The 24,456-nt window shown below is 42.5% G+C and overlaps 1 protein-coding gene across 1 annotated transcript; it reads left to right on the top strand.

The window, feature by feature from the left end:
* Nucleotides 1-116: 116 nt before the first annotated feature.
* Nucleotides 117-24,187, top strand: LOC308609330 (nuclear RNA export factor 3-like; the record flags this gene model as incomplete). The annotated part of the gene is made up of 20 exons (XM_081223021.1): nt 117-218; nt 12,176-12,228; nt 13,536-13,647; nt 15,242-15,320; nt 17,973-18,129; nt 18,350-18,503; nt 19,125-19,208; nt 19,316-19,420; nt 19,545-19,625; nt 20,167-20,274; nt 20,439-20,548; nt 21,423-21,459; nt 21,825-21,893; nt 21,979-22,031; nt 22,178-22,285; nt 22,392-22,450; nt 22,559-22,674; nt 22,770-22,812; nt 23,409-23,481; nt 24,064-24,187. 20 exons carry the CDS (start codon nt 117-119, stop codon nt 24,185-24,187), a joined length of 1,827 nt encoding a protein of 608 aa, XP_081079147.1.
* Nucleotides 24,188-24,456: the final 269 nt, after the last annotated feature.

The following is a 24,456-nucleotide window of genomic DNA, read 5'->3' as shown; positions in this document are numbered from 1 at the left end:
GTGACCTCTACTATAGGAATAGAATGAAAATGGACTTGTGTGTAATTTAATTATATATGTGTACAAACACGTGCACACAAGCACACACACACACACACACACTTACATGAGATAAAATGCCATTAGAAATCAGAGGTACGTTAGCAGAAGACAATGCTTACCACCTAGCTGACTTCATCGAATTACTTCCTCTTGAGGAGCTTCAAGACGGAGGAAGAGTAAGACATGGAGATCACCTTCCTCCCCACAAATACATCAGAAATACGTGTACATGTGGAACAACTCCTACAGAACACTTACTGAACACTGGCAGAAGTCCTCAGACCTCCCCAAAGGCAAGAAACTCCCCAAGGGCCTGGGTAGGGTAAAAGAAAAAAGAAAAAACAGTGAATAAAGAATAGAGACAGAACCTGCACCAGTGGGAGGGAGCTGTGAAGGAGGAAAGGTTTCCACACACTAGGAAGTCCCTTCGTGGGCAGAGACTGCTGGTGGTGAGGGTGGGAGTTTCGGATCCATGGAGGAGAGCACAGCAACAGGGGTGCAGAGGAAAAAGTGGAGAGATTCCCGCTCAGGGGGTTGGTGCCGACCAGCACTCACCAGCTTGAGAGGCTTGTCTGCTCACCCGCCAGGGCGGGCGGGGGCTGGGAGCTGAGGCTCAGGCTTCGGAGTTCAGATCCCAGGGAGAGGACTGGGGGTGGCTGCATGAACACAGCCTGAAGGGGTCTTGTGCGCCATGGCTAGCTGAGAGGGACTCAGGGAAAAAGTCTGGAGCTGCTGAAGAGACAATACACTTTTCCTTGCCTCTCTGTTTCCTGGTGCACAAGGAGAGGGGATTAGGAGCTCTGCTTAAAGGAGCTCCAGAGAAGGGAGTGAGGAAATAGTTAATCCAGTCCAGAAAGCACAGAGAGTCCCATACAGCATAAAACCAAGGAGAAACACGCCAAGACACATATGAATCAAACTATAAAAAATTAAATACAAAGAACAAATATTAAAAGCAGCAAGGAAAAAACGACAAGTAACACATAAGGGAATCCCCATAAGGTAAACAGCTGATCTTCCAGCAGGAACTCTGCAAGCCAGAAGGGAGTGGCAGGACATATTTAAAGTGATGAAAGAGAAAAACCTACAACCAAGATTACTCTACCCAGCAAGGATCTCATTCAGATTTGAAGGAGAAATTAAAAGCTTTACAGACAACAAAAGCTAAGAGAATTCAGCACCACCAAACCGTCTTTACAACAAATGCTAAAGGAAGTTCTCTAGGCAAGAAACACGAGAGAAGTAAAAGACCTAAAATAAAAAAAAAACCAAAACAATTAACAAAATGGTAACAGGAACATACATATCGATAATTACCTTAAATGTAAATGGATTAAATGTGCCAACCAAGACATAGGTTGACTGAATGGATACAAAAACAAGACCCGTATATATGCTGTCTACAAGAGACCCACTTCAGACCTGGGGACACATACAGACTGAAAGTGAGGGGATGGAAAAAGATATTCCATGCAAATGGAAATCAAAAGAAAACTGGAGTAGCAATTCTTATATCAGACAAAATAGACTTTAAAACAAAGACTATTACAGGAGACAAAGAAGGACAGTACATAATGATCAAGGGATCAATCCAAGAAGAAGATATAACAATTGTAAATATTAACGCACCCAACATAGGAGCACCTCACTACATAAGGCAAATACTAACAGCCATAAAAGGGGAAATTAACAGTAACCCAATCATAGTAGAGGACTTCAACACCCCACTTTCACCAATGGAGAGATCACTCAAAATGAAAATAAATAAGGAAACACAAGCTTTAAATGATACATTAAACAAGATGGACTTAATTGATATTTACAGGACATCCCATCCAAAAACAACAGAATACACATTCTTCTCAAGTGCTCATGGAACATTCTCCAGGAGAGATCATATCTTGGGTCACAAATCAAACCTTGGTAAATTTAAGAAAATTAAAATCGTATCAAGTATCTTTTCCGAACACAACACTATGAGACTAGATATCAATTACAGGAAAACATCTGTACGAAATACAAACACATGGAGGCTAAACAATACATTACTAAATAACCAAGAGGTCACTGAACAAATCAAAGAGGAAATCAAAAAATAGCTAGAAACAAATGACAATGAAAAGACGATGACCAAAAACCTATGGGATGCAGCAAAAGAAGTTCTAGGAGGGAAGCTTAGAGCAATACAATCCTACCTCAAGAAACAAGGAAGATCTCAAATAAACAACCTAACCTTACACATAAAGCAATTAGAGAAAGAAGAACAAAAAACCCCACACACTTAGCAGAAGGAAATGAATCATAAAGATCAGATGAGAAATAAATGAAAAAGAAATGAAGGAAACGATAGCAAAGATCAATAAAACTAAAACCTGGTTCTTTGAGAAGATAAACAAAATTGATAAAACGTTAGCCAGACTCATCAAGAAAAAAAGGGAGAAGACTCAAATCAATAGAATTAGAAATGAAAAAGGAGAAGTAACAACTGACACTGCAGAAATACAAAGGATCATCAGATATTACTACAAGCGACTCTATGCCAATTAAATGGACAACCTGGAGGAAATGAACAAATTCATAGAAATGCACAACCTTCCCAGACTGAACCAGGAAGAAATAGAAAATATGAACAGACCAATCACAAGCACTGACATTGAAATGGTGATTAAAAATCTTCCAACAAACAGAAACCCAGGACCAGATGGCTTCACAGGTGAATTCTATCAAACATTTAGAGAAGAGCTAACACCTATCCTTCTCAAACTCTGCGAAAATATAGCAGCGGGAGGAACACTCCCACACTCATTCTACGAGGCCACCATCACTCTGATACCAAAACCAGACTAAGATGTCACAAAGAAAGAAAACTACAGGCCAATATCACTGAGGAACATAGATGCAAAAATCCTCAACAAAATCCTAGCAAACAGAATCCAACAGCACATTAAAATGATCATACATTATGACCAAGTGGGGTTTATCCCAGGAATGAAAGGATTCTTCAATATATGCAAATCAATCAACGTGATACACCATATTAAAAAACTGAAGGAGAAAACCCATATGATCCTCTCAGTACATGCAGAGAAAGCTTTTGACAAAATTCAACACCCATTTATGATAAAAACCCTCCAGAAAGCAGGCACATAGGGAAACTTCCTCAACATAATAAAGGCCATATCTGACAAATCCACAGCCAGCATCGTCCTCAATGGTGAAAAAATGAAACCATTTCCACTAAGATCAGCAAATTGACAAGGTTGCCCACTCACGCGACTATTATTCAACATAGTTTTGGAATTTTTAGCCACAGCAATCAGAGAAGAAAAAGAAATAACAGGAATCCAAATTGGAAAAGAAGTAAATCTGTCACTGTTGGCAGATGACATGATACTATACATAGAGGATCCTAAAGATGCTACCAGAAAAGTACTAGAGTTAATCAAGGAATTTGGTTAAGTAGCAGGATACAAAATGAGTGCACAGAAACCTCTTGCATTCTTATACATTAATGATGAAAAATCTGAAAGAGAAATTAAGGAAACACTCCCATTTACCATTACCACAAAAAGAATAAAATATCTAGGAATAAACCTACCTAAGGAGACAAAAGACCTGTGTGCAGAAAATTACAAGACACTGATGAAAGAAATTAAAGATGATAGAAATAGATGGAGAGATATACCATGTTCTTGGATTGGAGGAATCAACACTGTGAAAATGGCTCTACTACCCAAAGCAATCTACAGATTCAATGTAATCCCTATCAAACTACCACTGGCATTTTTCACAGAACTACAACAAAAAATTTCACAATTTGTATCAAAACACAAAAGACCCCGAATAGCCAAAGCAGTCTTGAGAAAGAAACACAGAGCTGGAGGAATCAGGCTCCCTGACTTCAGACTATACTACAAAGCTACAGTAATCAAGACAGTATTTTACTGGGACAAAAAAAGAACTATAGATCAATGGAAGAGGATAGAAAGCCCAGAGATAGACCCACACACATACAGACACCTTATCTTCAATAAAGGAGGCAAGAATATACAGTGGAGGAAAGACAGCCTCTGCAATAAGTGGTGCTGTGAAAACTGGACAGCTACATGTAAGAGAATGAAATTAGAACACTCCCTAACACCATACACAAAAATAAACTCAAAATGGATTAAAGACCTAAATGTAAGGCCAGACACCATCAAACTCTTCGAGGAAAACAGAGGCAGAACACTCTATGACATACATCACAGTAAGATCCTTTTTGACCCACCTCCTAGAGAAATGGAAAATAAAACAAAGATAAACAAATGGGACCGAATGAAACTTAAAAGCTTTTGCACAGCAAAGGAAACCATAAACAAGACGAAAACACAACCCTCAGAATGCAAGAAAATATTTTCAAATGAAGCAACTGACAAAGGATTAATCTCCAAAGCTTACAAGCAGCGCACGCAGCTCAATATCAAAAAAACAAACAACCCAATCCAATAATGGGCAGAAGACCTAAATAGACATTTTTCCAAAGAAGATATACCAATTGCCAACAAACACATGAAAGGATGCTCAACATCATTAATCCTTAGAGAAATTCAAATGAAAACTACAATGAGATATCATCTCACACCAGTCAGAATGGCCATCATCAAAAAATCTACAAACAATAAATGCTGGAGAGGGTGTGGAGCAAAGGGAACACTCTTGCACTGCTGGTGGGAATGTGAATTGGTACAGTCACTATGGAGAACAGTACGGAGGTTCCTTAAAAAACTAAAAATAGAATACCATACGACCCAGCAATCCCACTACTGGGCATATACCCTGAGAAAACCATAATTCAAAAAGAGTCATGTACCACAGTGTTCATTGCAGCTCTATTTACAATAGCCAGGACGTGGAAGCAACCTAAGTGTCCATCAACAGATGAATGGATAATGAAGATGTGGCTCATATACACAATGGAATATTACTCAGCCATAAAAGGAATGAAACTGAGATATCTGTAGTGAGGTGGATGGACCTAGAGACTGTCATACAGAGTGAAGTAAGTCAAAAAGAGATAAACAAATACCGTATGCTAACACATATATATGGAATCTAAAAAAAAATAAAAGAAAATGGTCAGAAGAACCTAGGGGCAAGATGGGAACAAAGATGCAGACCTACTAGAGACTGGACTTGAGGATACAGGGAGGGGGAAGGGTAAGCTGGGACAAAGTGAGAGAGTGTGAAGGACTTATATGCACTACCAAATGTAAAATAGATCGCTAGTGGGAAGCAGCCGCAGAGCACAGGGAGATCAGCTCGTTGCTTTGTGACCAAATAGAGGGGTGGGATAGGGAGGGTGGGAGCGAGGGAGATGCAAGAGGGAAGAGATATGGGGACATATGTGTACGTATAACTGATTCACTTTGTTATAAGGCAGAAGCTGACACACCATTGTAAAGCAATTATACTCTAATAAAGATGTTAAAAAATCATTTTCTCCCCAAAGGATACAAACCAATAAGAAGGGAAATCTATATTTACACAAAAGCCACACCCTCATCATTACTTGAAAATGGAAAAGGCCAAAAATTCAAAAGAATTGTGAGTAAATAAGAAAAATCTTGAATCCTGGCATAAGATTTGTCACACTCCCATTACTAGGCTTTGTGGAAAACAAAAGACAGACCAAGAAAAGCTGCCAAGAGAGAGGAAAGAAGATGGAAAAGGGATGAAAGCTCATCTAGAATGCCTAAGCCCAGAATAAATCTAAAAATACCAAAAAGGTGTCCTAGAATATGAAAGCCCGGACTACAGGGAACGTACTCCACAATCAGAGCTTACGAAGGTACAGGGATGATTTAAAGTGCAGTCTTTGAAAGATATAACTCTTAGGGAAGAATAAAGGCAAACAGGGAGAAGCACCCATCGGCACTTGGGTAATGACGGAGAAAAGAAACAAAAGGGGAAAATTAAGGATCTTGCAAGACATAAGAGAACCGCAAAATCAGAGCACTCAGGACTTCTCCCTTCATCACCAAAACAAACAAACAAAATAAAAAGGATCTGGACTTTGCCATACTAACAAAATCACATTATTAAACTAGGAATCTTGTTGAAAAAAAACAATATCATACAGATGAACAGAATGAAGGGAATTCCATACCAAACTTTGAAAAAAAAAAAAAAAGAGGGATGAGGAAACAAAAGTGCATATATATTAAACAACCATGAAGGAGAAAAAGACTGGAAGTCAACACTCCAAACAAAATTAATTACACTCAAGCAAGCATTGGAGGATAGGAAACCCACCTTAAACAGAATATTTTAAAAAATGAAAAGACAGTGACTGACTAAAAAGAAAGGCTGAAGCAAAGATTTTATAACCAACTGGGGTGTCCCTTAAATATCACAGCCTATAGAAAAAGCTTTTCAACTTGCAGAAACTTAGGAAATTCTGCACCCCTCAGCCCTTCCTAAGGAATCTACTAGAGCAGGGGTCTGCAAACTGGCCCAATGATCCAAATCCAGCCCACTGCTTGATTTTGTAAATAAAGCTCTATTGGAACAAAGCCATGATCAATCATTTATGTATTGTTTATGAATGCTTTTGCACTACAGTAGCAAATTTGAGTAGAGAGACAGTGACACTGTGACCCAGGAACTTACAATACTTCCTATACTTCTCTTTACAGAATGTTTGTCAAGTAATTTAAAACAGGAACTGGGATTGTGGTCCCACTGCGATGAGAAGGAAAACTTCACCAAAATACCTAATGGAGAGTATTTTACACACAATAGTAAAATCAAGTTGGAGGAAAGAGGAGAAGACTAATGTACAAAAGGTTTATGCTGTGAAAAAAGAACACAGAAACTGTGCAACTAAAAATGAGAGAAGGGAGAGAAGTAGAAGGAAATAGAACAAACATTTTATCATAATGCAGTAGGTGAGTGTTAAATGATACGGGACGAAAAAATGCATAGGCCAGAGAGTAAAGTGTTAAGAAAACAGGTGGTTCAGAATGATTTTAAGAAAGCATTAAACGTGACCAAAAACATGTCTCAATGACAAAAGCCAAAACTCACAAAGAAGATATAACCCTTAGGAATATTTATGCACCAATAACAAACAAACACCTTTATAAACCAAAAATGAAAGGAGACGTAGATAAAATAATAACAGGAAACAGTAACAGTAGGAGATTTAATACACCAAACTCAGTCTAAGGCTGATCAAGTCATATAAAAAAGAGAAAGCTAATCAATAATGTTATATAGGGAATATATATTTGTCAAAATGGATCATAATTATCTCACAGAGATTAGATAATTGATTTCTATAAAGTAGAAAAAGTACAAACAATCCTCTAACCCCAAAGCAATAAAAGTTAGTAACAAAAATTGAAAACAGAAAGCCCTTTCCACCTGAACAAAATTTTTAAGGCTTCTCTTAGAAACTGTTGAACATAAGAGGAAATGCAAACTGAAGTTGTAAAGAAATTTTTTAAAGGAATGACTATGAAAAACTACATATCGGCATCTATGGGATACATTTAGCGCGGTGATCTGAGGCAAATTCACACAGTATGCACTTTTATGAGTAAAAATGGAAGAAGGAAGATAAATTAATTAAAGTATGGCCTCAAAAAATGAAAAAAAAAAACAACTAGGTAAAAAAGAACAACTAAAGAAAGCAAAATATAAAAGCAGAAATGAATGAGATACAAAATAGAAAAACGAAATCTTGTTTTTCAAAATGAACAAACCCCTAGCTGGCTTGATGAAGGAAGAAAGGGAGAGATCACACATAGACAAAATAATAAATGACAAAGGAGAAATAATCATCGAAACAAAAAAAAAGAGATTACTTTGCCAACATCTATGCAAATAAACGTGAAAATCTATATGAAATAGGTAACTTCCTAGATAAATACAGATTACCAAAGTTCTGATTCTTGTGTTAGAAAGCTTAAATTAGGCAATTTTCAAAGAAGAAATAAAGTTATTACAGCAATACCCCCAAGAAGCACCTTGCTCAGATGGTTTTACAGGTGAATTCTAGTAAACCATCAAAGATCAAAAAGTACCAAAGCTCTATGAGTTATGTAAGAACATTAGAAAGGAAGGAAACTTCCCTAACTTCTTTTATGAAGCCAGTAGGATGCTAACAGGTAAAACGTAGATACCAAAATACTAAATAGAATATTAGCAAACATCCAACAGTACATTTAGAAACTAATATACTGTGATGAAGTGCAATTTATTCCATTAATACAGGGCTGGTTCTATATTAGGAATTCCATTGATATCATACACCATAGTAATATAATTAAGGACAAATATCATATGGTTAAAACCACAGATGCCAAACAAATCTTTGGGAAACTTCAACACCCATTCAGTGTTAAGAAAAGAAAAACCTCAAGAAATGGGAAAGAGGGATGCATTCTTAACATGATAAAAGATATATAATTAATTCCTCATGCAAGTATTTTATTTAGTGGGGGACTACCAGAGGTTTTCCAATAAGGTCAGGAACAAGAAAAGTATGCCCATTATATCATTCCTGTTCAGTCTTCAACTACAAGCATTAGTCAGTTGACTAGAGAAATCAATTAGATTTATGAGAATGAATAACAAGCAGTAAAGCCACCTCTGTGTGCAGATGATATTACTGTACACCTGAAAAGCCCTATAGAAACAACGACAGATTAAGCAAAACAATAAGAGAGATCAGCAAGGTAGTAGGATATAAAGTTACATACAAAAGTCAATGGTCTTTGTGTACACTCACACACACACAGCTAGAGGACACTTTAGTAGAGAAAATTCCATATACAATAGCAAAAACAAACCTTAAATGCATAGAAATAAATTTAATGAGAGCATCTATGCAAGGAAAAATTTTAGACACTCCTGAATGACATAGAAGGAAACTTAAATAAGCACAAAGACATTGGTCAATGTTCTTGGATAGAATAACTCAACATTAAAAAGATGTCGGTTCTCCCTAAACTAATGTATAAATTTAATATAATCTCAAAAATATCAGCGAACGTTTTTATGTTGTAGATCAATGGATAGTAAAATTGATATTTTTTTAAATCATGCAAGAATAGCCAGGATATAAGTGAAAAAGAAAACCTATAAGTGGGGAGTAATGATACCAGGCATTAAAGCACGCTATAAAACCTCGGTAATTATAACACTGTGGTACTGGTACATGAATAGACAAATAGTCCAGTGAAACAGAATAGGAAACCCAGAAAAACAACCATAATATATGGAAATTTCAGTATATGATGAAAGGGCATTTAAAATCACTGAGGCAAAGATGGACGTTCAATAAATGATGCTGGAACAACTGAGACATTTGGGAAAAGAATCAGTGTAGATCCATATCACACACTATACACAAAAATAAACTGTAAACGGGTTAGGAATCTAAACAAATGAAACCATAACAAAATATTTAAGAAAATATGGCAGGACCTTGCTTTAACCTCAGCATAGGGAAAGACTTTCTAACTGTGACTCAAATTTCCAGAGGCAATGAAAGAAAACAATGATCTGTGTGACTACAAAGGATTTTTTTAATGTACAGCAAACACATCATAACTAAATCAAAAGGCAATTGACAAATTGAGATAAAGTATTTGCAGCATGCCTCCCGGACAAATGAATAATAGTCCAAGTATACACAGAACTCTGAAGTACGGAAGGACAAAAGGCTAATATTTCTACAGAAAAATGGGAAAAGATATGAGCAGATAATGCACAAAAAGTATATAAAACAGTCCTCAAAATATAGTCAAACTTTCTCATAATTAGACAAATGCATACTAAGACAATGCCGAGATATCATTTCTCACCTACCACATCAACAAAGGTCACAAAAGTAGGGCAACATGTTCTGTTAGTGAGTCTGTGGGGAAACAGTCACAGTAGCTAGTGGGAGTGAAAACCAGTACAAGCCTTCTGGAGAGAAATTTGGAAATACCTAACAGAAATACACATGCACTTCACTTTTGGCCCAACAATACTACTGCTGGGAATAAAACTTGAAGATCCATTTCCACCAACACAAAAGTACTTATGCCTAAGGTTATTCACTGCAGCATTGTTTGTCGTTGCAGAGTGTTGAAAACAAGTTAAATGCCCCTACATATGTCAGCGGAGTCCAATGCAGCTGTAAAAAACACAGACACAAAAACAAAAACAAAAAAGCAATGAAGCCCTCTATGGCATAAAGAGTTTTTTTATGGAATGCTGCTAACTGAAAAAGGAAAAGTGCAAAGGAGCATTTTAAGGTGCCGTCCTTCATTTAATAAACAAGGGAATATAAGAAAACATATATGGATCAGTTCATTTGTGCAGAGTAAACACAGGAAAGATTAAACCAGAAACTAAAGAGATTGGTTATCTACAGGGGGAGTGTGGGAAATAAGTGGGGAACGGGAAGGGGTTAGAAGGCATGACGAAAGAATGACACTTGTCTAATAGATGTTTCTGTGCAGCCCTGACTCTTTGAATCACAGTAATATTTCACATACCCCAGAATTAATTAAAAAATCAAAATCAACTAAGATGTGGGGAGGAGGCAAGCTCAAATACAAACACCACAAAATTAACCTAACTATATGACAAGTGAATGTCTTAACCACAGCTGAAGAGGTGAGAAAGAAAATAGCTAAGCTAAGCAATGTGGGGAAATAGTACTTCTTTGATTGCATCCTCTGAGGCCTAAGGCATAAAGAACTGTACACAAACACAAGTTATCAAATCTGTTTCTAACAGGTGTATTGGGTAGCATTTCTGCAAGTACTTCATGTATATATCAGGAATGAACAAGTAAGTAAATATTGAAGATAAGGAGAGCCAGGTCACACAAAGAAGTTACAAACAAGGCTACAATGGATTAACATAAGAAGTATCAGTATGAGCTCCTGGCTTTCAATATCTATACATATAGGTAGAGAAACTGAGAAGTATCTGTAAACATGAGTATATACATACAGTATATTTCCTTCATTTCTGGATGGAGAGGGAGGACTTAGCAGCAATGAAACCGCAATAGCAATGAACACACACTGAGATATTGGTTTCTAAATGTCATTTTCCAAGGAAAGGAAGCTTGGCTCTTTGCAGAAGTGTTTTTTGTTTTTATTTCAGGGCCGTGGTGGGGACAAAAACACAAGATGAACAGGAATACCTTACAGTGTCAGCAAGGAAGTACACAAAAAAGGATCAGGTCTTGCTGAAAGAACACAGACCCCACCAAAAGAAGCTTGCAGTCACCAAAGCTGGAACAATTCAAGAAACTAAATAATGATATAATTTGATTATAAGTCACAATGTAACATAGTTATTCATGATTCAATACTGACATAAATAATTTGATTAGTTATTTGATTCAATAATTTGAAATAAAACAATTTTTATAAACAACTTGAAAGTTTATAAATAAATAAATGGGGGAGAAAAGACAGCTCTTCAGAATTCCAATGAACCAATGTAGTAGGAATAAGGAAATAGAAAGTCACCATTAAGTCATAATTGTTGTAGGCAAGATCAACAGATGGATTTTAAAAGTCGTGAATAACAGTCTGAGAAGAAATAGGATATTTTCATAGTCTGAAAGTATTTCCTACACGATATTTATTACTTACAAATAGGAAAACAGTACCATTACAATGGAGCCACACAGTTGTCCCCACCTTAATCAAGTGTTGCAAATGAATAGCATCATTAATACAACATATGGACATCATGTACCCCCACACATGATGCTTGGAGAAGGGAACAGAATCGCTTTTGCAGCGCCGTGGTATAAGACCTAAAATTAAGGCACAGTGACATGTATGCCTTGACATTTGGGGGAAAACCCAGAGGGTCTCAAATGGACTCACCACAAGTTCCCATTCCCCTTTTGTGCTCCCAGGAAGAAGGTCCCCTAGCCAAAGAACCAGCCTTATCAGGGGAACTAGCCACAGTGCCTGCTCGCCCCTGACTATCAGGTTTCAGTTCCCTACCAGCTCACAGAAGTATTCAAACAAGCCAATCACATCCTCCCATGTGAACCAAGGGTCACCTCGTCCTCTTGCTACTACAGACTGTCCCCCACAGCCCCTGCTTGTTCACTCTCTTCCAGAGAATGACTCCTGTGGGGCTCTACCTGGCCAGTAGTGTCCTCCTCCCCAGGCTGTGAGTAAATGTTACTAATAAGCTGCTGTGGGTAGTATCTGTCCAGTGTCAGGTGTCGTGTGTTCAGCCACCCCCATAACACTAGGGTGGAAATTCCTCCATCATCAATGGGATGAAGGGGAGGAGAATAAAACCGGTATTGTTGCCAAAAATTTGTAATTTCAATCAAATCACAAGAATACATCAGAGAAACCCAAGCTGACAGACATTCTATAAAATACCTGACCAGTATCTTCAAAAGCGTCAAGACTGGGAAACACCCAGAAAGCTTAAGGAACTGTCAGCCTGGAGGAGACTAAGAAGTGATGGCCAAATGCAATGTGGTATCCAGAATGGGATGCTGGAATAAAAAATGAGATTACTGGGACAAATGGTGAAATTCAAATAAAGTATGTAAATTAGTTAATAGTACTGCATCAATGTTAATTTCCTAATTTTGATAATTTTTCTATGGCTATATAAGATGTTAACATTAGGGAAAGCTGGGTGAAGGCTTTCTATACTGTTCGCAAAGTTTCTGTGAGCCTAAAATTATTTCAAAATAAAGAATTTTTTAAGAAGTTCAGTGGTTAAAGGAATGGTTATGGTATAAACGACACTGTTTAATAATAGTTTAACTTATTGAAATACGGTTGGGAGGATGGATAAATGCTCGTGCCACATCATCCAGCACAAAACTATTTCAAACTGCTTTAGAGAGCCCATTAAAATAAATGAAAGTGCAGTCATCTCCAAGATGTAGATGAGTATTTATCTGCTCTTCAGAAGATAACCATTTGAAGTATAAAAGCAATGAAATACCATATATATATAGATAAGGAGAGACCAGAGAGAGATAGAGGTGGGGGAGGGGGGAGAAGGAGACAAACATTTCAATACTTACAATTTAAAGTCTGAGGTATCAAAACAAACCGCAAACAAAACTGAGGTGCAAAGGAGAAACACAATTTTTTTTTTTTAACAAGCGGGAGGCTGATTGAGGGATTTCAAAGAGAGAGTGCGAAATGATTAGCCACACAACTGAAGCGAATCACAGCTGAGGAAAGAGGAACGCACGGCGCGTGGACAGGACAGTGGACCCAGCAATCCGTTCGACTGCCTTTCTTATTAACCCCCAAAACTTGATCCTGGGTAATTAAATTTAGGTCAATAGAGGCGTAATTTATAGAAACAATGCTGTTGTAATTTACCTGATTGGAACAAGAGTTGGAAAAAACTTGAGCTGTCCAAGACCCCAGCAGTAGGAGCAGTTTCCTCCCTCTCCGGAGACCACAGCGGACACGCCTCCGTGTTGCCATCCGCCTCAGTGTTGGCGGCACGTGGTGTCTTAATGGCTCCCTCTCAAAGTTAAGCTCACCGGAAAAGGACTTGGATTGGTGCAGCTCGGGTCACGTGACCCCCTATAGCTCAATGTATAAGGTACTGGGAGGCGGGGCCAGATTCCCGACCCCACCCAGAGGGACCGAGGGGAGAGAGCCTTATGGGTGAGAGGGTTCTTCTCAGGTGCCAGCCCCACCCTCCTGCATCTCCTTGGCCCAGTGTCCCTCCTTGTGGCCTGGGCACCGCCTGGCCAGGGTTTCTGCCAGGCGGCTCTCAGACCTAGAGAACCGACATCCAAATTCATAGGCTACACAACAGAGGGTGTGAACTTAAAAACGAGTGGCGGGCTTCCCTGGTGGCATTTTTAATGTTTTTTAATGTTTTTAATTTTAATGTTTAATATTTTGTGATTAGGCTAATTTGTTGAGATGGAACACTCGAAAATATCTAGTAAGCAACTAACAAAAAAGTTCACATATATTTACCATGTTATCAAAGAGTTCTCATGACACTGTTTCATAAAAAATAAAAAAATTTCAATTTTAGACTTGACAGTTTATCTGTGTGGTGTGCGCATTTCTGTCTTACACTTCTTTTACCCCCAAATGTTCACACACTTATATGCAGATTTTTCTTCACCTCTCTCAGTGGCTGGACTTTTCTCAGGGCATTGAGATCCAGGAAGGGATTGTAGACATGGTGTGGAAAATTCCAGAAATGTCCAACTAATGCACTGGAGCCCAATCTCCTCTCTCCTTCCCTCTGCCTTGAAACCTCTCTGGTCTGGAACTTTCAGAGCTACAATTCCGGCTCTGACCATAGGGGCATCTATCTACATTGAGGACTTTTTTTTTTTAAAGGAAAATACATGATTTGTTTTCTTTTACTGTCATTACAGGGACCCACAAAACTCTGACTGCTATTTCGTTTATAGTTTTCAGGTCTGTTCTTTGTTGTTTGGTTTTTGGAAGTGTTTGTTTTTTGGTATTATCTCTCTGAGGTGGGCTGAGGTTAATTCCAGCCATTTGACTATTTTCAGAAAATTCTGTTACTTTGTACTAACTTAAGACAATCTCCCACACTACAGCAATAACTTAGTAAATCTCTGCTTGGAGAAGTCATCTTCCATTCCGTGGAGCTCAATTTCAGTCTCTGTTTCCCCAGGTAGCATCTGAATGACCCTAGACAAGCTCCAGCACCTCAGTAAGCCTCAGCAACCTTGGAAAGTTGGTGATTCTGATATCAGAGTCCCCTTGTGAGGAATTCATGAAAGAATAGAGGCAATGTAGCAAGTACAGAGCCTGGCCTACAGCTGGCACACAGAGTTCTCTGGGTTTGCCGAACGAAGGAACACAATGTAGTGTAGCTGATCCAGAGTCTGGCATACAGAGCTCCCTGTGTTTGTAACCAGAAGTACCAAGGTTCCCTAAGCCTCCTGATTCCAGATGCCCTCCTCTGCAAGGGGTGGTACAGTTGGAAAGAGTTCCCTGGGTGTTAGGCTGGTAGCAAACTCAGGGGGCAGTAATTACAGGAAGTGAAGTCTCCTCTGGCCCCCAGGACTATCCTCCTCTATGCTCTTGGGGAAGGGACTTCCTGTTAGGACTCCATCTTGTTTGTGTGGCTCTGACAAAGTGGTTTGGGGCTTGCACTCTCCTTCTTCGGCAGCCCTTCCTGATATTCTCCAAACCTCCAGCTCCAGACCCACAGATTCTCTTCACGAGCAGCCTGTGAGGAGGGTGGTGACAGATCACTGCCTTCAGGCCACCCCATGGGTGAGTTGGTCAGCATGAGACCTTGTCCTCAGATCCCCACAGGGCAGGAGGGGTTCTGGGTTCCCTCCCTAACCCCAACCCACAGGACCCCCAGCAAGCTGACCCCCCTTTAGAGAAGGCATGCAGAGGGCTCAGGCTCACTATTTCCCACTCTCTTGAGGAAATGGGCCAAGTGGGCTCTGACACACCCATCCTGATTCCATGTGGAAAACCTCCCCTCGGGCTTCCCTGGTGGCACAGTGATTGAGAGTCCGCCTGCCGATGCAGGGGACACGTGTTCGTGCCCTGGTCCGGGAAGATCCCACATGCCGCGGAGCAGCTGGGCCCGTGAGCCATGGCCGCTGAGCCTGCGCGTCCGGAGCCTGTGCTCCGCAACGGGAGAGGCCGCAACAGCGAGAGGCCCGCGTACCGCTAAAAAAAAAAAGAAAAGCTCCCCTCTTATGGAAATGGCCCTGGCTGAGGTGAATTATTTCCCCAGGCTAAGGAAAAGGCAAAAGTCATGTGATCTTCTCAGGTCTAGGGTTTGGAGAGTAGGGAGTGTCATCTAGGTGGGGCGTGGGATTGTGTAAACTAATATTCCTTGGATTTATACGAGGTGGAGGAGGGGCAGAAAACCCACCATTACCACTGAATATGACATTAACTAGTCAGGGTAAATTGTATTAGTCCATAGAAGCTTACTGAGGCTTGCTTTCTTACCCAGCATATGATCTATTCTGGAATGTTCGATGAGTAGTTCTTATGAGCATTGTTCTATGTCAATTAAATACATTTGTTAAGTAACATTTTGTTGTTTTTTTTTAATTTAAAAAATCTCCTTGTTATTTTAATTGGAATACTATTATTTCACAGATCAACTTAAACAGAACTAACGTTTTTTATGATGTTGAATCTTCCTAACCTAGTATTGTATTTTTTTTATTAGTTTCTGCTTTATAACAAAGCTTCTCCCTCTAGCTGAGTTTTTGTCTGCCATTTTGTGCATCACTCAGTGAGCTATGTTAAAATTTCCCACTGTGACTGTGAATTTGTCCATGCTCTATTTCTGTTAGATTTTGCTTTGCATATTTTGGCTCTATTTTAGGACATGCATACAAATTTAGAATTTTATATTAATATCTCCTTATTGCATTGAACCTGTTATCACAAAGAAATCTCCTTCTTTCTCTAGTGATGCTTTTTTCTTTAAAGTGTACCTTTTCTTTTACTGATAGGGTTATACCAGCTTTCTGTAGGTTACTGTGGAAAAGGTATACATTTTGCCATTTTTTTGATTTTCAAATTTTCTAGATGATTAAAATTTGCATGTGTCTCTTTTCAGGAGCATTTGATGGAAGGTTTCTTGTCCAGTCTGATAATAGCTGTCTTTCTATTTGGAATATCAATCTGAAATTTTTAATGTAAAAGTAGATGTAATTTGGTTTATATATACTATCTTACTGTATATTTATTTTTGTCTCTTCTAAATTCTTTTTCCTTTCCTTTCCTTTGAAATGATTAACATTTTATAACTATTAAATTGTTACCTCAAGTGGCTAGATAAACATTCTTTTGCCATTCTTGTAGTGTTTACCCTTCAGATTACAATGTACATTTTTGCCCTTTCAGTCTAGTGTTAGTTAATTAGTTCTTTAAAACTCCTCAGACAATTAGGGGACCTTGAGACACTTTGATTCCATATACCCTCCAAATTTATTGTCATGCATTTTCATTGTCTATATATTTAAATCCCCAGAAGAAATTACTATCATTGTGTTATATAGTCAACACTCATTTAAATTTGCCTACATATTCACAAATGTCATTAGTCTTTCTTTCCTGTATCTACGTGCCTCCACCTGGGAGGATATTTCTTCTGCCCAAAGAAGAGCCTGTAACATTTCTTTGAGTTTGAGTCTTCTGGTCACATATTTTCCAAGTTTTTGTTACATGATGATGAAATGAATGCATATTTTAGGACTGTTTGTCCTTAAAGCATACTTTTTCTCCTATTACAATAATACTGTTACACTGAGTTGATATCTTGTTACTTTTGGAAACTTCTCAACAAAGATCTCTTCAAATACCACTTCTCCACTGTTCCCTCCCCTTCTTTCCGGGACTCCCATTAACCATGTGTTAGCTATGTTCACTGCATCACCTTTAATTATCTCCCCCTCGCTTTTGGTATTCTCCATGCTATGTCTCTCCAGGCTCCATTCTGGATCTTTTCATCGGCCTTATCGTTCATATCTCTAATTCTTCCGTCAGGCAGGGAGGTCACCTTTGACCCTTGAACCATCACACCAGGGTAGATTTCAGGGTAGGTTTTATTGTGCCCCTAGAGCCAAGCAGAGAAGAGAGAGTTAGAGGTGAAAAGCCACTTGTCCCAGGTCACATAACCTGAACCAAGCAGAGCAGGGACTAACATCACAGACTAAACCCTGGGTCCAGACCCTTTCCTCTGTGCTTGTTTTCTTCTTGGCTGTGAATGCTCCCCACCTCTCATTTCCTGAGAAGTGGAACCACAGTGAAGTTTCTAAGCCTTTTTTTAGCACTGTGACACATTTCTCTTTAGATTATAAAGTCAGTGATATTTCTTCATTAGCCATGAGAACTTTCCCAGGAATTTTTCTGGTACTGGGCCCATTGATGTGTTGTTCTCAATTTCAGAGAACATTGATCAAGTGAACACTTTACAAAGAAAAGCAAGATGCAGGGGTATCTACCGAAGGAGACAGAGCTCTTGGCCTCAACAGGCCACATCCCAGCAGCAGCAAGATAGAGAATCACTGCGAAGTGATGCTCACGTGGACATCCAAGCAAGATAGTAAGTGACGAGGCAGCATGGCTGACAAGTATCAACCAGTGAAAAACAAAACCTTGTAGTTAAATATGTCATTCTTCTCTCTAACCTGGAAGAGTGAGGAATGATGGGATCAGGATAACGGTTGAGCAATCTTTATTGTAGCTCTGCTATCATTGGGGAAAATGTAGAGAGGACTTCCCAAGACTATACGGACCACTTTCTTCTCTCCACTTCCCCACAGTGCTCCCTATGCCCTTCCATCCTGTCATCGGAGAGGCAATCTTCAGGAACAAGACGAAACCCCTGTTAACAAGGAGACAGAGCAAAAGCCTCCAGAGAGAAGAATGGAGAGAAACAGGCAGGATGAGACCTTGGGGAGCTGGTTCAAGATCAGAGTGAGTGTGCTGGCTAAATGGACCTAACATGTAGAAGAAGATGACAGAGAGGGTCATGTTGGGCGCATGTAGAGATGCTGGGACTTTTCTCTCGTGGCAGTGGAGCTGGTAATCTGTCTTGTTATTACTAGGAGTTAACGTCCTAGATCATGTGAGGGCAGGTTCAGAGAAGCAATATAAAGGGAGCAGACTGACTGCAGGGAGCATGGGAGACGCTGTCTAAAACAAAGGAGGAAACTACTGCCAAGGAGATGGAGCAACTCCACACCAGAAGACGCAGTTTGGCTCAAGCTGAGTGTGGGAGGAGGTTGAGTCTCTGGGATCCTCGTCAGAGGGGCAGGCCAGGTCTGCCTTAGGTAGGATCTCTTAGAACTTTATAAAAGTAAGTACGTGTGAAAGATATGAAGTCGATTATTTCAGGAAAAGTATTTAAATGGAAAGAAAGGGTATATAGGAAGTCCGTGTCTGGTGTAAAAGTTAGCGATAACAGATATTGTCCTATCTTAAGAAATTACCTAAAGCCTGAAAAAAGGTCCTAAAGCAAGACACAGCTGGGTCTTATCTTAACCTTGGATTCCATTGTATCACTTTTCTTTCCCCAATTATTTCTTTGCCTCCTAGGTTCCCTTCGGTATTAAATATGATGAGAAGTGGCTGCTGAATTTGATTCACAAGCAATGCAGTGTCCCCTTCACCCCTGTCGAAGTAAGAGAGGACATTGAGGCCGATGAGAGGAAACGGGGTAGATGGCAGGCCCAGATGAGAAATGGCTCTGGTCTCATATTATGCTTCTCTTGTCACTCTCCCTACAGTTTCACTATGAGAAAATGGAGGCCCAGTTCTTCGTTCAGAATGCCAACATTGCCTCCGCACTGAAGAATGTCAATGGCAAGATTTACAATGAGGCTAATGAAAGGGTGTGTGTCAAGGGCATGAGCAGGGCTAGCTGGGAGTAAGCGGGCAGGGCAGGGGCATGGTCTTGCTTGATCCCAGGGCTCAGATTTCCTGGAGCTTACCCAGCCCCTCTCGTGTTCTCAACAGATATCTATCTTTGTTGATCCCTGTGATGCACCCCACTCTGTGCTGAAGGAGCTGAGGTCAGAAAAGGTGGAGCAGATAAAGGTAATGCAGACTCAACACAACCTGTGCACTCACAGCCAGACCCACCTATTGCCCCCGATCACCACCTCAGACTCAGAGCCCCTGAACCCCATCCCTAACTCAGCAGCTGCCCGTGAAGGAACGATATGATGCCTCCCAGCAATCTCGTGACATCCAGAGAGTCCGCTCTGACCCTGGTATGGCGACAACAGCAATTGTAGAGCAGGGGAGAGCAGAGGGGTCTAGCTGGGAAGGATATTCAGGAATGGTAAATCGGGGAGGGGTTGGTGCTGGAGCTGTACCAGCCAGGAGCCTCTCAGCCCCCGATTCCCTCCTCCTGGCTTCCTGGAGACTTGATGACCCGTGATACTGGAATGGCGCAAAACCCTAGAAATGGCATGGCTGCCTCCCTGCAGATCCATCCAGGGAATATGCCCAAGATGAGGACCTTAGACCCAATGTTGGGGCTGGTGGTGATGGTGGGAGAGATTAGGTAGAAGAGGCAGATTGGTCTCAGGTATCCCCTGCTGGGGTCCTCACTCTAACTCTTTCCTCATCATAGCTTTTGGCCTTGGACCTGAGCGATAAGAAACCCTACCAGCTGCACGGCCTGTCCAACACTATGCTGAATGTTTCCAACACCAAGAACTTGAACCTGTCCAACACTGAGGTGAGGTGTGGTACCCAGATCCATCTTTGAAGGGAAGGTGGGAAGGCTCATGTGATGGAGACAGAGGAAGGGAAATGGATTTGTAGGAAAAGGAAGGGACTAGGGGTGCACGGCCATCCTAGCTCAGTTTCTCTGGCCCATGTGGTTCCTCCTCATAATCACAGGTGAAGTCTGCAGGGGAGATGGACAAGGGTGAGCGGCTGGAACCAGAAGGGATGTGTGCAGAGAGAAAACCCCTGTGCACCACCTTCCCTGATAAGTCAACCAACATAAGGTCAGATGTATCCTCTGTTACCTGCTGGCAGCCTGAGCTACTCCCGAAAGTGCCCATTTGCAAGGGGCAGCTGATGACCTCAGGGAGGACTACAGACCCTATGCTCTCCTCTCTGCATCACAAAGTGGACAGAGTTTCAACCACAATCCATATGGGCCCCCAGCCCAACATGTGCATATTTTACATTCTTACCTGCTGTGTCTGAGCCATTCTGGGGCAGGTGAAGAGCTGCAAAAGGGGTGCCATTTCACATTTCCTCTCTCTTCTTCCCTGACCCCCACCACGGGAGAGCTTCTTTCCCTTCCCTTTGTTTTCTCTCTTTCCCTTGTCTCTAGGTCCGTATGTCTCTGTCATCTCACCCCTCGTACCTTCACTCCCTTTCTGTCTTCATCCCCCTCCATCTCCCTCCCTGAGCCCCACCTCACTCACCTCCCTGCCCCAGCATCCTGGGCCACCCATGGGGGGAGTCCAGGTCTTGGTCCAGGTCTTGGCAGAGTGCAGGGCCCTAAGTGAGGTGGCAGAGCCTCGGGTACACACCCCAATCCCACTTCTCCCCACAGCCTTCAGCCGGGCCCTGGAGGAAGGAAGGGAGGGGAAGGAAGCCCTGCAGCATGAGTTTGAAATGCTGGTCATGGTGGCACTGGAGAAGGGAGTCCGCGCATTCTGCGGGGAGCTACCCAGGGGAAGGAGAGGATGGGAGGGAGGGAGGCGGGGAGGGAGGCAGGGCATGCTCTCCCTCTGTGTCAGTCGATGGGGGACGTGTTCAGGGCCCTGGAAGGCTGGGACACTGGGGTGTGGGTGTACTTGCTCCCATGAGGAAGAGGGTCACCTCCACAGTTTCACTGACTTATCTGTTTTGTCTTGATTTTGGCAGCTCCATCCTGGAATTGTTCCCCAAGTTACTAACCTTGGTAAGTGCATTCCTTGTTCACGGACTCCTCTAACTGGCACTGACAGCACCCACAAACTACTCTGAACCCCATTAGGTCTTGCCACAGTTACAGTTTTGAAACTGACCCTTAAACGTCCTGGGCGGAGGGGGATGGTACAGCCCCTGTGGGAACGTGACAAGGGCTCTGGATCTTCTTCAACCACGTTCTTCACAGGCTTTGGGGAACCCACGGTGATGATCCAAACTGTAGTCCTGCCCATGGAATTTCCAGGGCCCTTTCACCCCTGACATCTGACCCTCACCCTCTCCTGGGCCCATCCTTTTTCCTGATCATCCAACACCACCTCCTGGTCTGCACTGCTGACATCCTCTTCTCTTCCCCAGGATGGCCAGGAGACATCCCCACAGGCTAAGTGTGGTATTGAAGCCTGCAAGCGCTTACCAACCTGCAAGGTGAGGACGGAGGATCAAGCCGGGTTTTAAGTGGTGCCTGAGAAGGGGGTGTCAGCCCTGGTCCTGAGGACTGTTTTGATTCCAGGGAAGCTACTTTGGATCTGATGAGCTCAAGAGCCAAGTCCTGCAATGCCTGAGGCACTAAGTACCTCTTGGAAGCTGAGCAAGGGGAGGAGGGCTAGGACAGGTGAGGCCCTCTAAGCACAGGTCTGCTCAGGGGAGTTTTCAAGTCTCATTTGAGGTGCAGACCACGGAGGGAGACTGTCCTCATTGCCCCCCCTTAGGTACTACATGATCCATGACTACGGAGACCGACAGCGTCTCGCAGGGGCTTATCACGAGGAGGCCTGCTTCTCCCTGACCATTCCCTTCCACCCCGAGCATCCAGCCCCGTGAGTATCACAGCACAGGCTCTGCTCCTGGGCCATGTGGCTCCCCAGGAGACACAGGCCAGCTCCTGCAAACACCCACCACCCACTGTTGCCCTTTGTCTCCTAGAAGCAGCGTGTGTGAGTATTTCAAGGACAGCAGGAATATGAATAAGCTCAAGGACCCCCGTGAGTGTGCGATGGGAAGACTGGGTGGGAAAGGGCGGTGAAGGGGTCAATCATAGGGCCCAGGGCGTGGCAGCCCCTGACCTTCGCTCGCTTGCCCTCCCCTCACAGACCTGCGGGTTCAGCTGCTGAAGCACACAAAACGTGTCATTGTGCACACCCTCTGTGGGTTGCCCAAGACTCAGCGTGACTTCAGCTCCTTCGTGGTGGACACGTGGTTTCAGACGGTGAGCGCCTGCTTCCTCCCTTGGGCGGGCCCAGGAAGCCGCAGGTGGGTAGGAGGTGGGGGTGGTGACTGGGCACCTGGGCTCTTCCCTTTCAGGAAACGATGCTCTGCTTCTCCGTCAGCGGGGAATTCCATGAAGGTGAGTATGTGTAGACCCCCTCCCCAGATGCCCCACTGCTGCCTCCCCCTGGCCAGGCTCACTCCCAGAACCACCCAGCTTCCCTGACCCCTTCGCTCCCCTTCTGTTCCCTTCCGTTCCTCCCCTCCCCTGGCCTCTCCTCCCCTCCCCTCCCCCACTGTGTTCTCCAGCCCTCAGTCTTCCCACAGACAACCCAGGTCTTAGCTGTGTCCACGCCTGTGTGCCCAGCACACCCTGGGCGTTGGGGACATAGGCTGTGGAGTTTGGTGCCTCTCATCCCAGATCCTTACTGTGAGAACTTGGGCCGCTATTGAACCTCTCAGTTTCCTCATTTGCACAATGCGGTAGTTGTATCCACCTCTTGGGCGGCTGTGAAGAATGCATCCCGTGAACTTGTGTAGTGGTTGTCAGGGGCCCTGTTGTCACTGGGCGCAGACTGCTCCTATAGTTGCCCTCCCCATTCCTGACACCCTGGCCCCCGTGAACAACTGCCCTCTCAGCATGAGTGTCCAGTCACACCCTGACTGGGGACCGCCAAGTGAGCATGTACAGCACGTGCGGCTCTCAGGGGTACTGTTGTTTGTTTGCTGTTGAAGTGGAAGGAAGTTCTCAGGGCTGTGTGCGTGCCTTCACGCGGACCTTCATTGCTACCCCTGCCAGCTACTGCAGGTGAGAGCCCTGTCGTGGGTGGGAATGCCCATCCCTGCCTGGGCTCAGGGGCGTGGGAATGTGATGGCACAGACCTTAGGTTTACTCGGTATTGTGGAAAGCCAGCAGGGAGATCCCAGGAGCAGTCTAGCTTAGTGGTTAAGAAGAGTATGGGCTCTGGAATTGGCCTATGCATTCACTCCTTCCCCAACACTCACTCGCTGTGTCCTTGGTCAAGTCATATGACCTCTGTGTGACTCAGTGTCTTCTTCTGAGAATGGGGATCAGACTGTCCACCCCTTGCACTGTGGCAAAAGGTAAATGTGAAATTGCCCATGGGTTGGGGATAAACCTATAAATCGAGTGAAGGTGGTAGACAGTCTCTCCAAAGGTGGGGTCTGTGGGGAGGGGCAGAGTTAGCAGTCAAGGAACCTGGGAGACAGACACAGGAGGGACGTGGAAGGAATCTGGTTGCTGAGTGCCAGTGGGAGCAGAGTCAGTATTGGGGGTTAGGGTGTCCATCCATCAGTTGTCTGAGGGCCCATTTTTCCTTCAGTCTGTGCATCCTGAATGACGAGCTGTTTGTGAGGGATGCCAACCCAGTGAGACCCAGAGTGTGTTCTGCATCCCAGTGCCTACACCCACCTCCAGCTCCATGTATACCCTCACCCAGCTGCAGCAGGACATCATGGAGGCATCCTCCACCCCATCTGAGATGAACCTCTAGTGGTCTCAGAAGTGAGTGCTGGGTTTGCATGGGGATAGGAGGGAGCTGGGACGAGTAGAGGAGTGATTAAAGGGAATTTTCAGGTCATTATTTTAAATCTATTTTTTTTTACAAACGTTTACTTGTGAAAAAGTCCCTAATTTCATACCAATACATTTCCATGTACTATAAAATACAGGTTTCCTATCTTATATACTGTTTTGAAACTTCTTTTATTAGTAGTACCAGCATAGTTTCTTCTCAGTATATGTGAAGCTACATTACTCTTT

This window comes from Mesoplodon bidens (genome assembly GCF_964165515.1).
Source record: "Mesoplodon bidens genome assembly, chromosome: X".
NCBI classification, from domain to species: Eukaryota; Metazoa; Chordata; class Mammalia; order Artiodactyla; family Ziphiidae; genus Mesoplodon; species Mesoplodon bidens.
The sequence above is the reverse complement of the archived record's forward strand: the minus strand, read 5'-3'. Positions and strand labels throughout refer to the sequence as shown.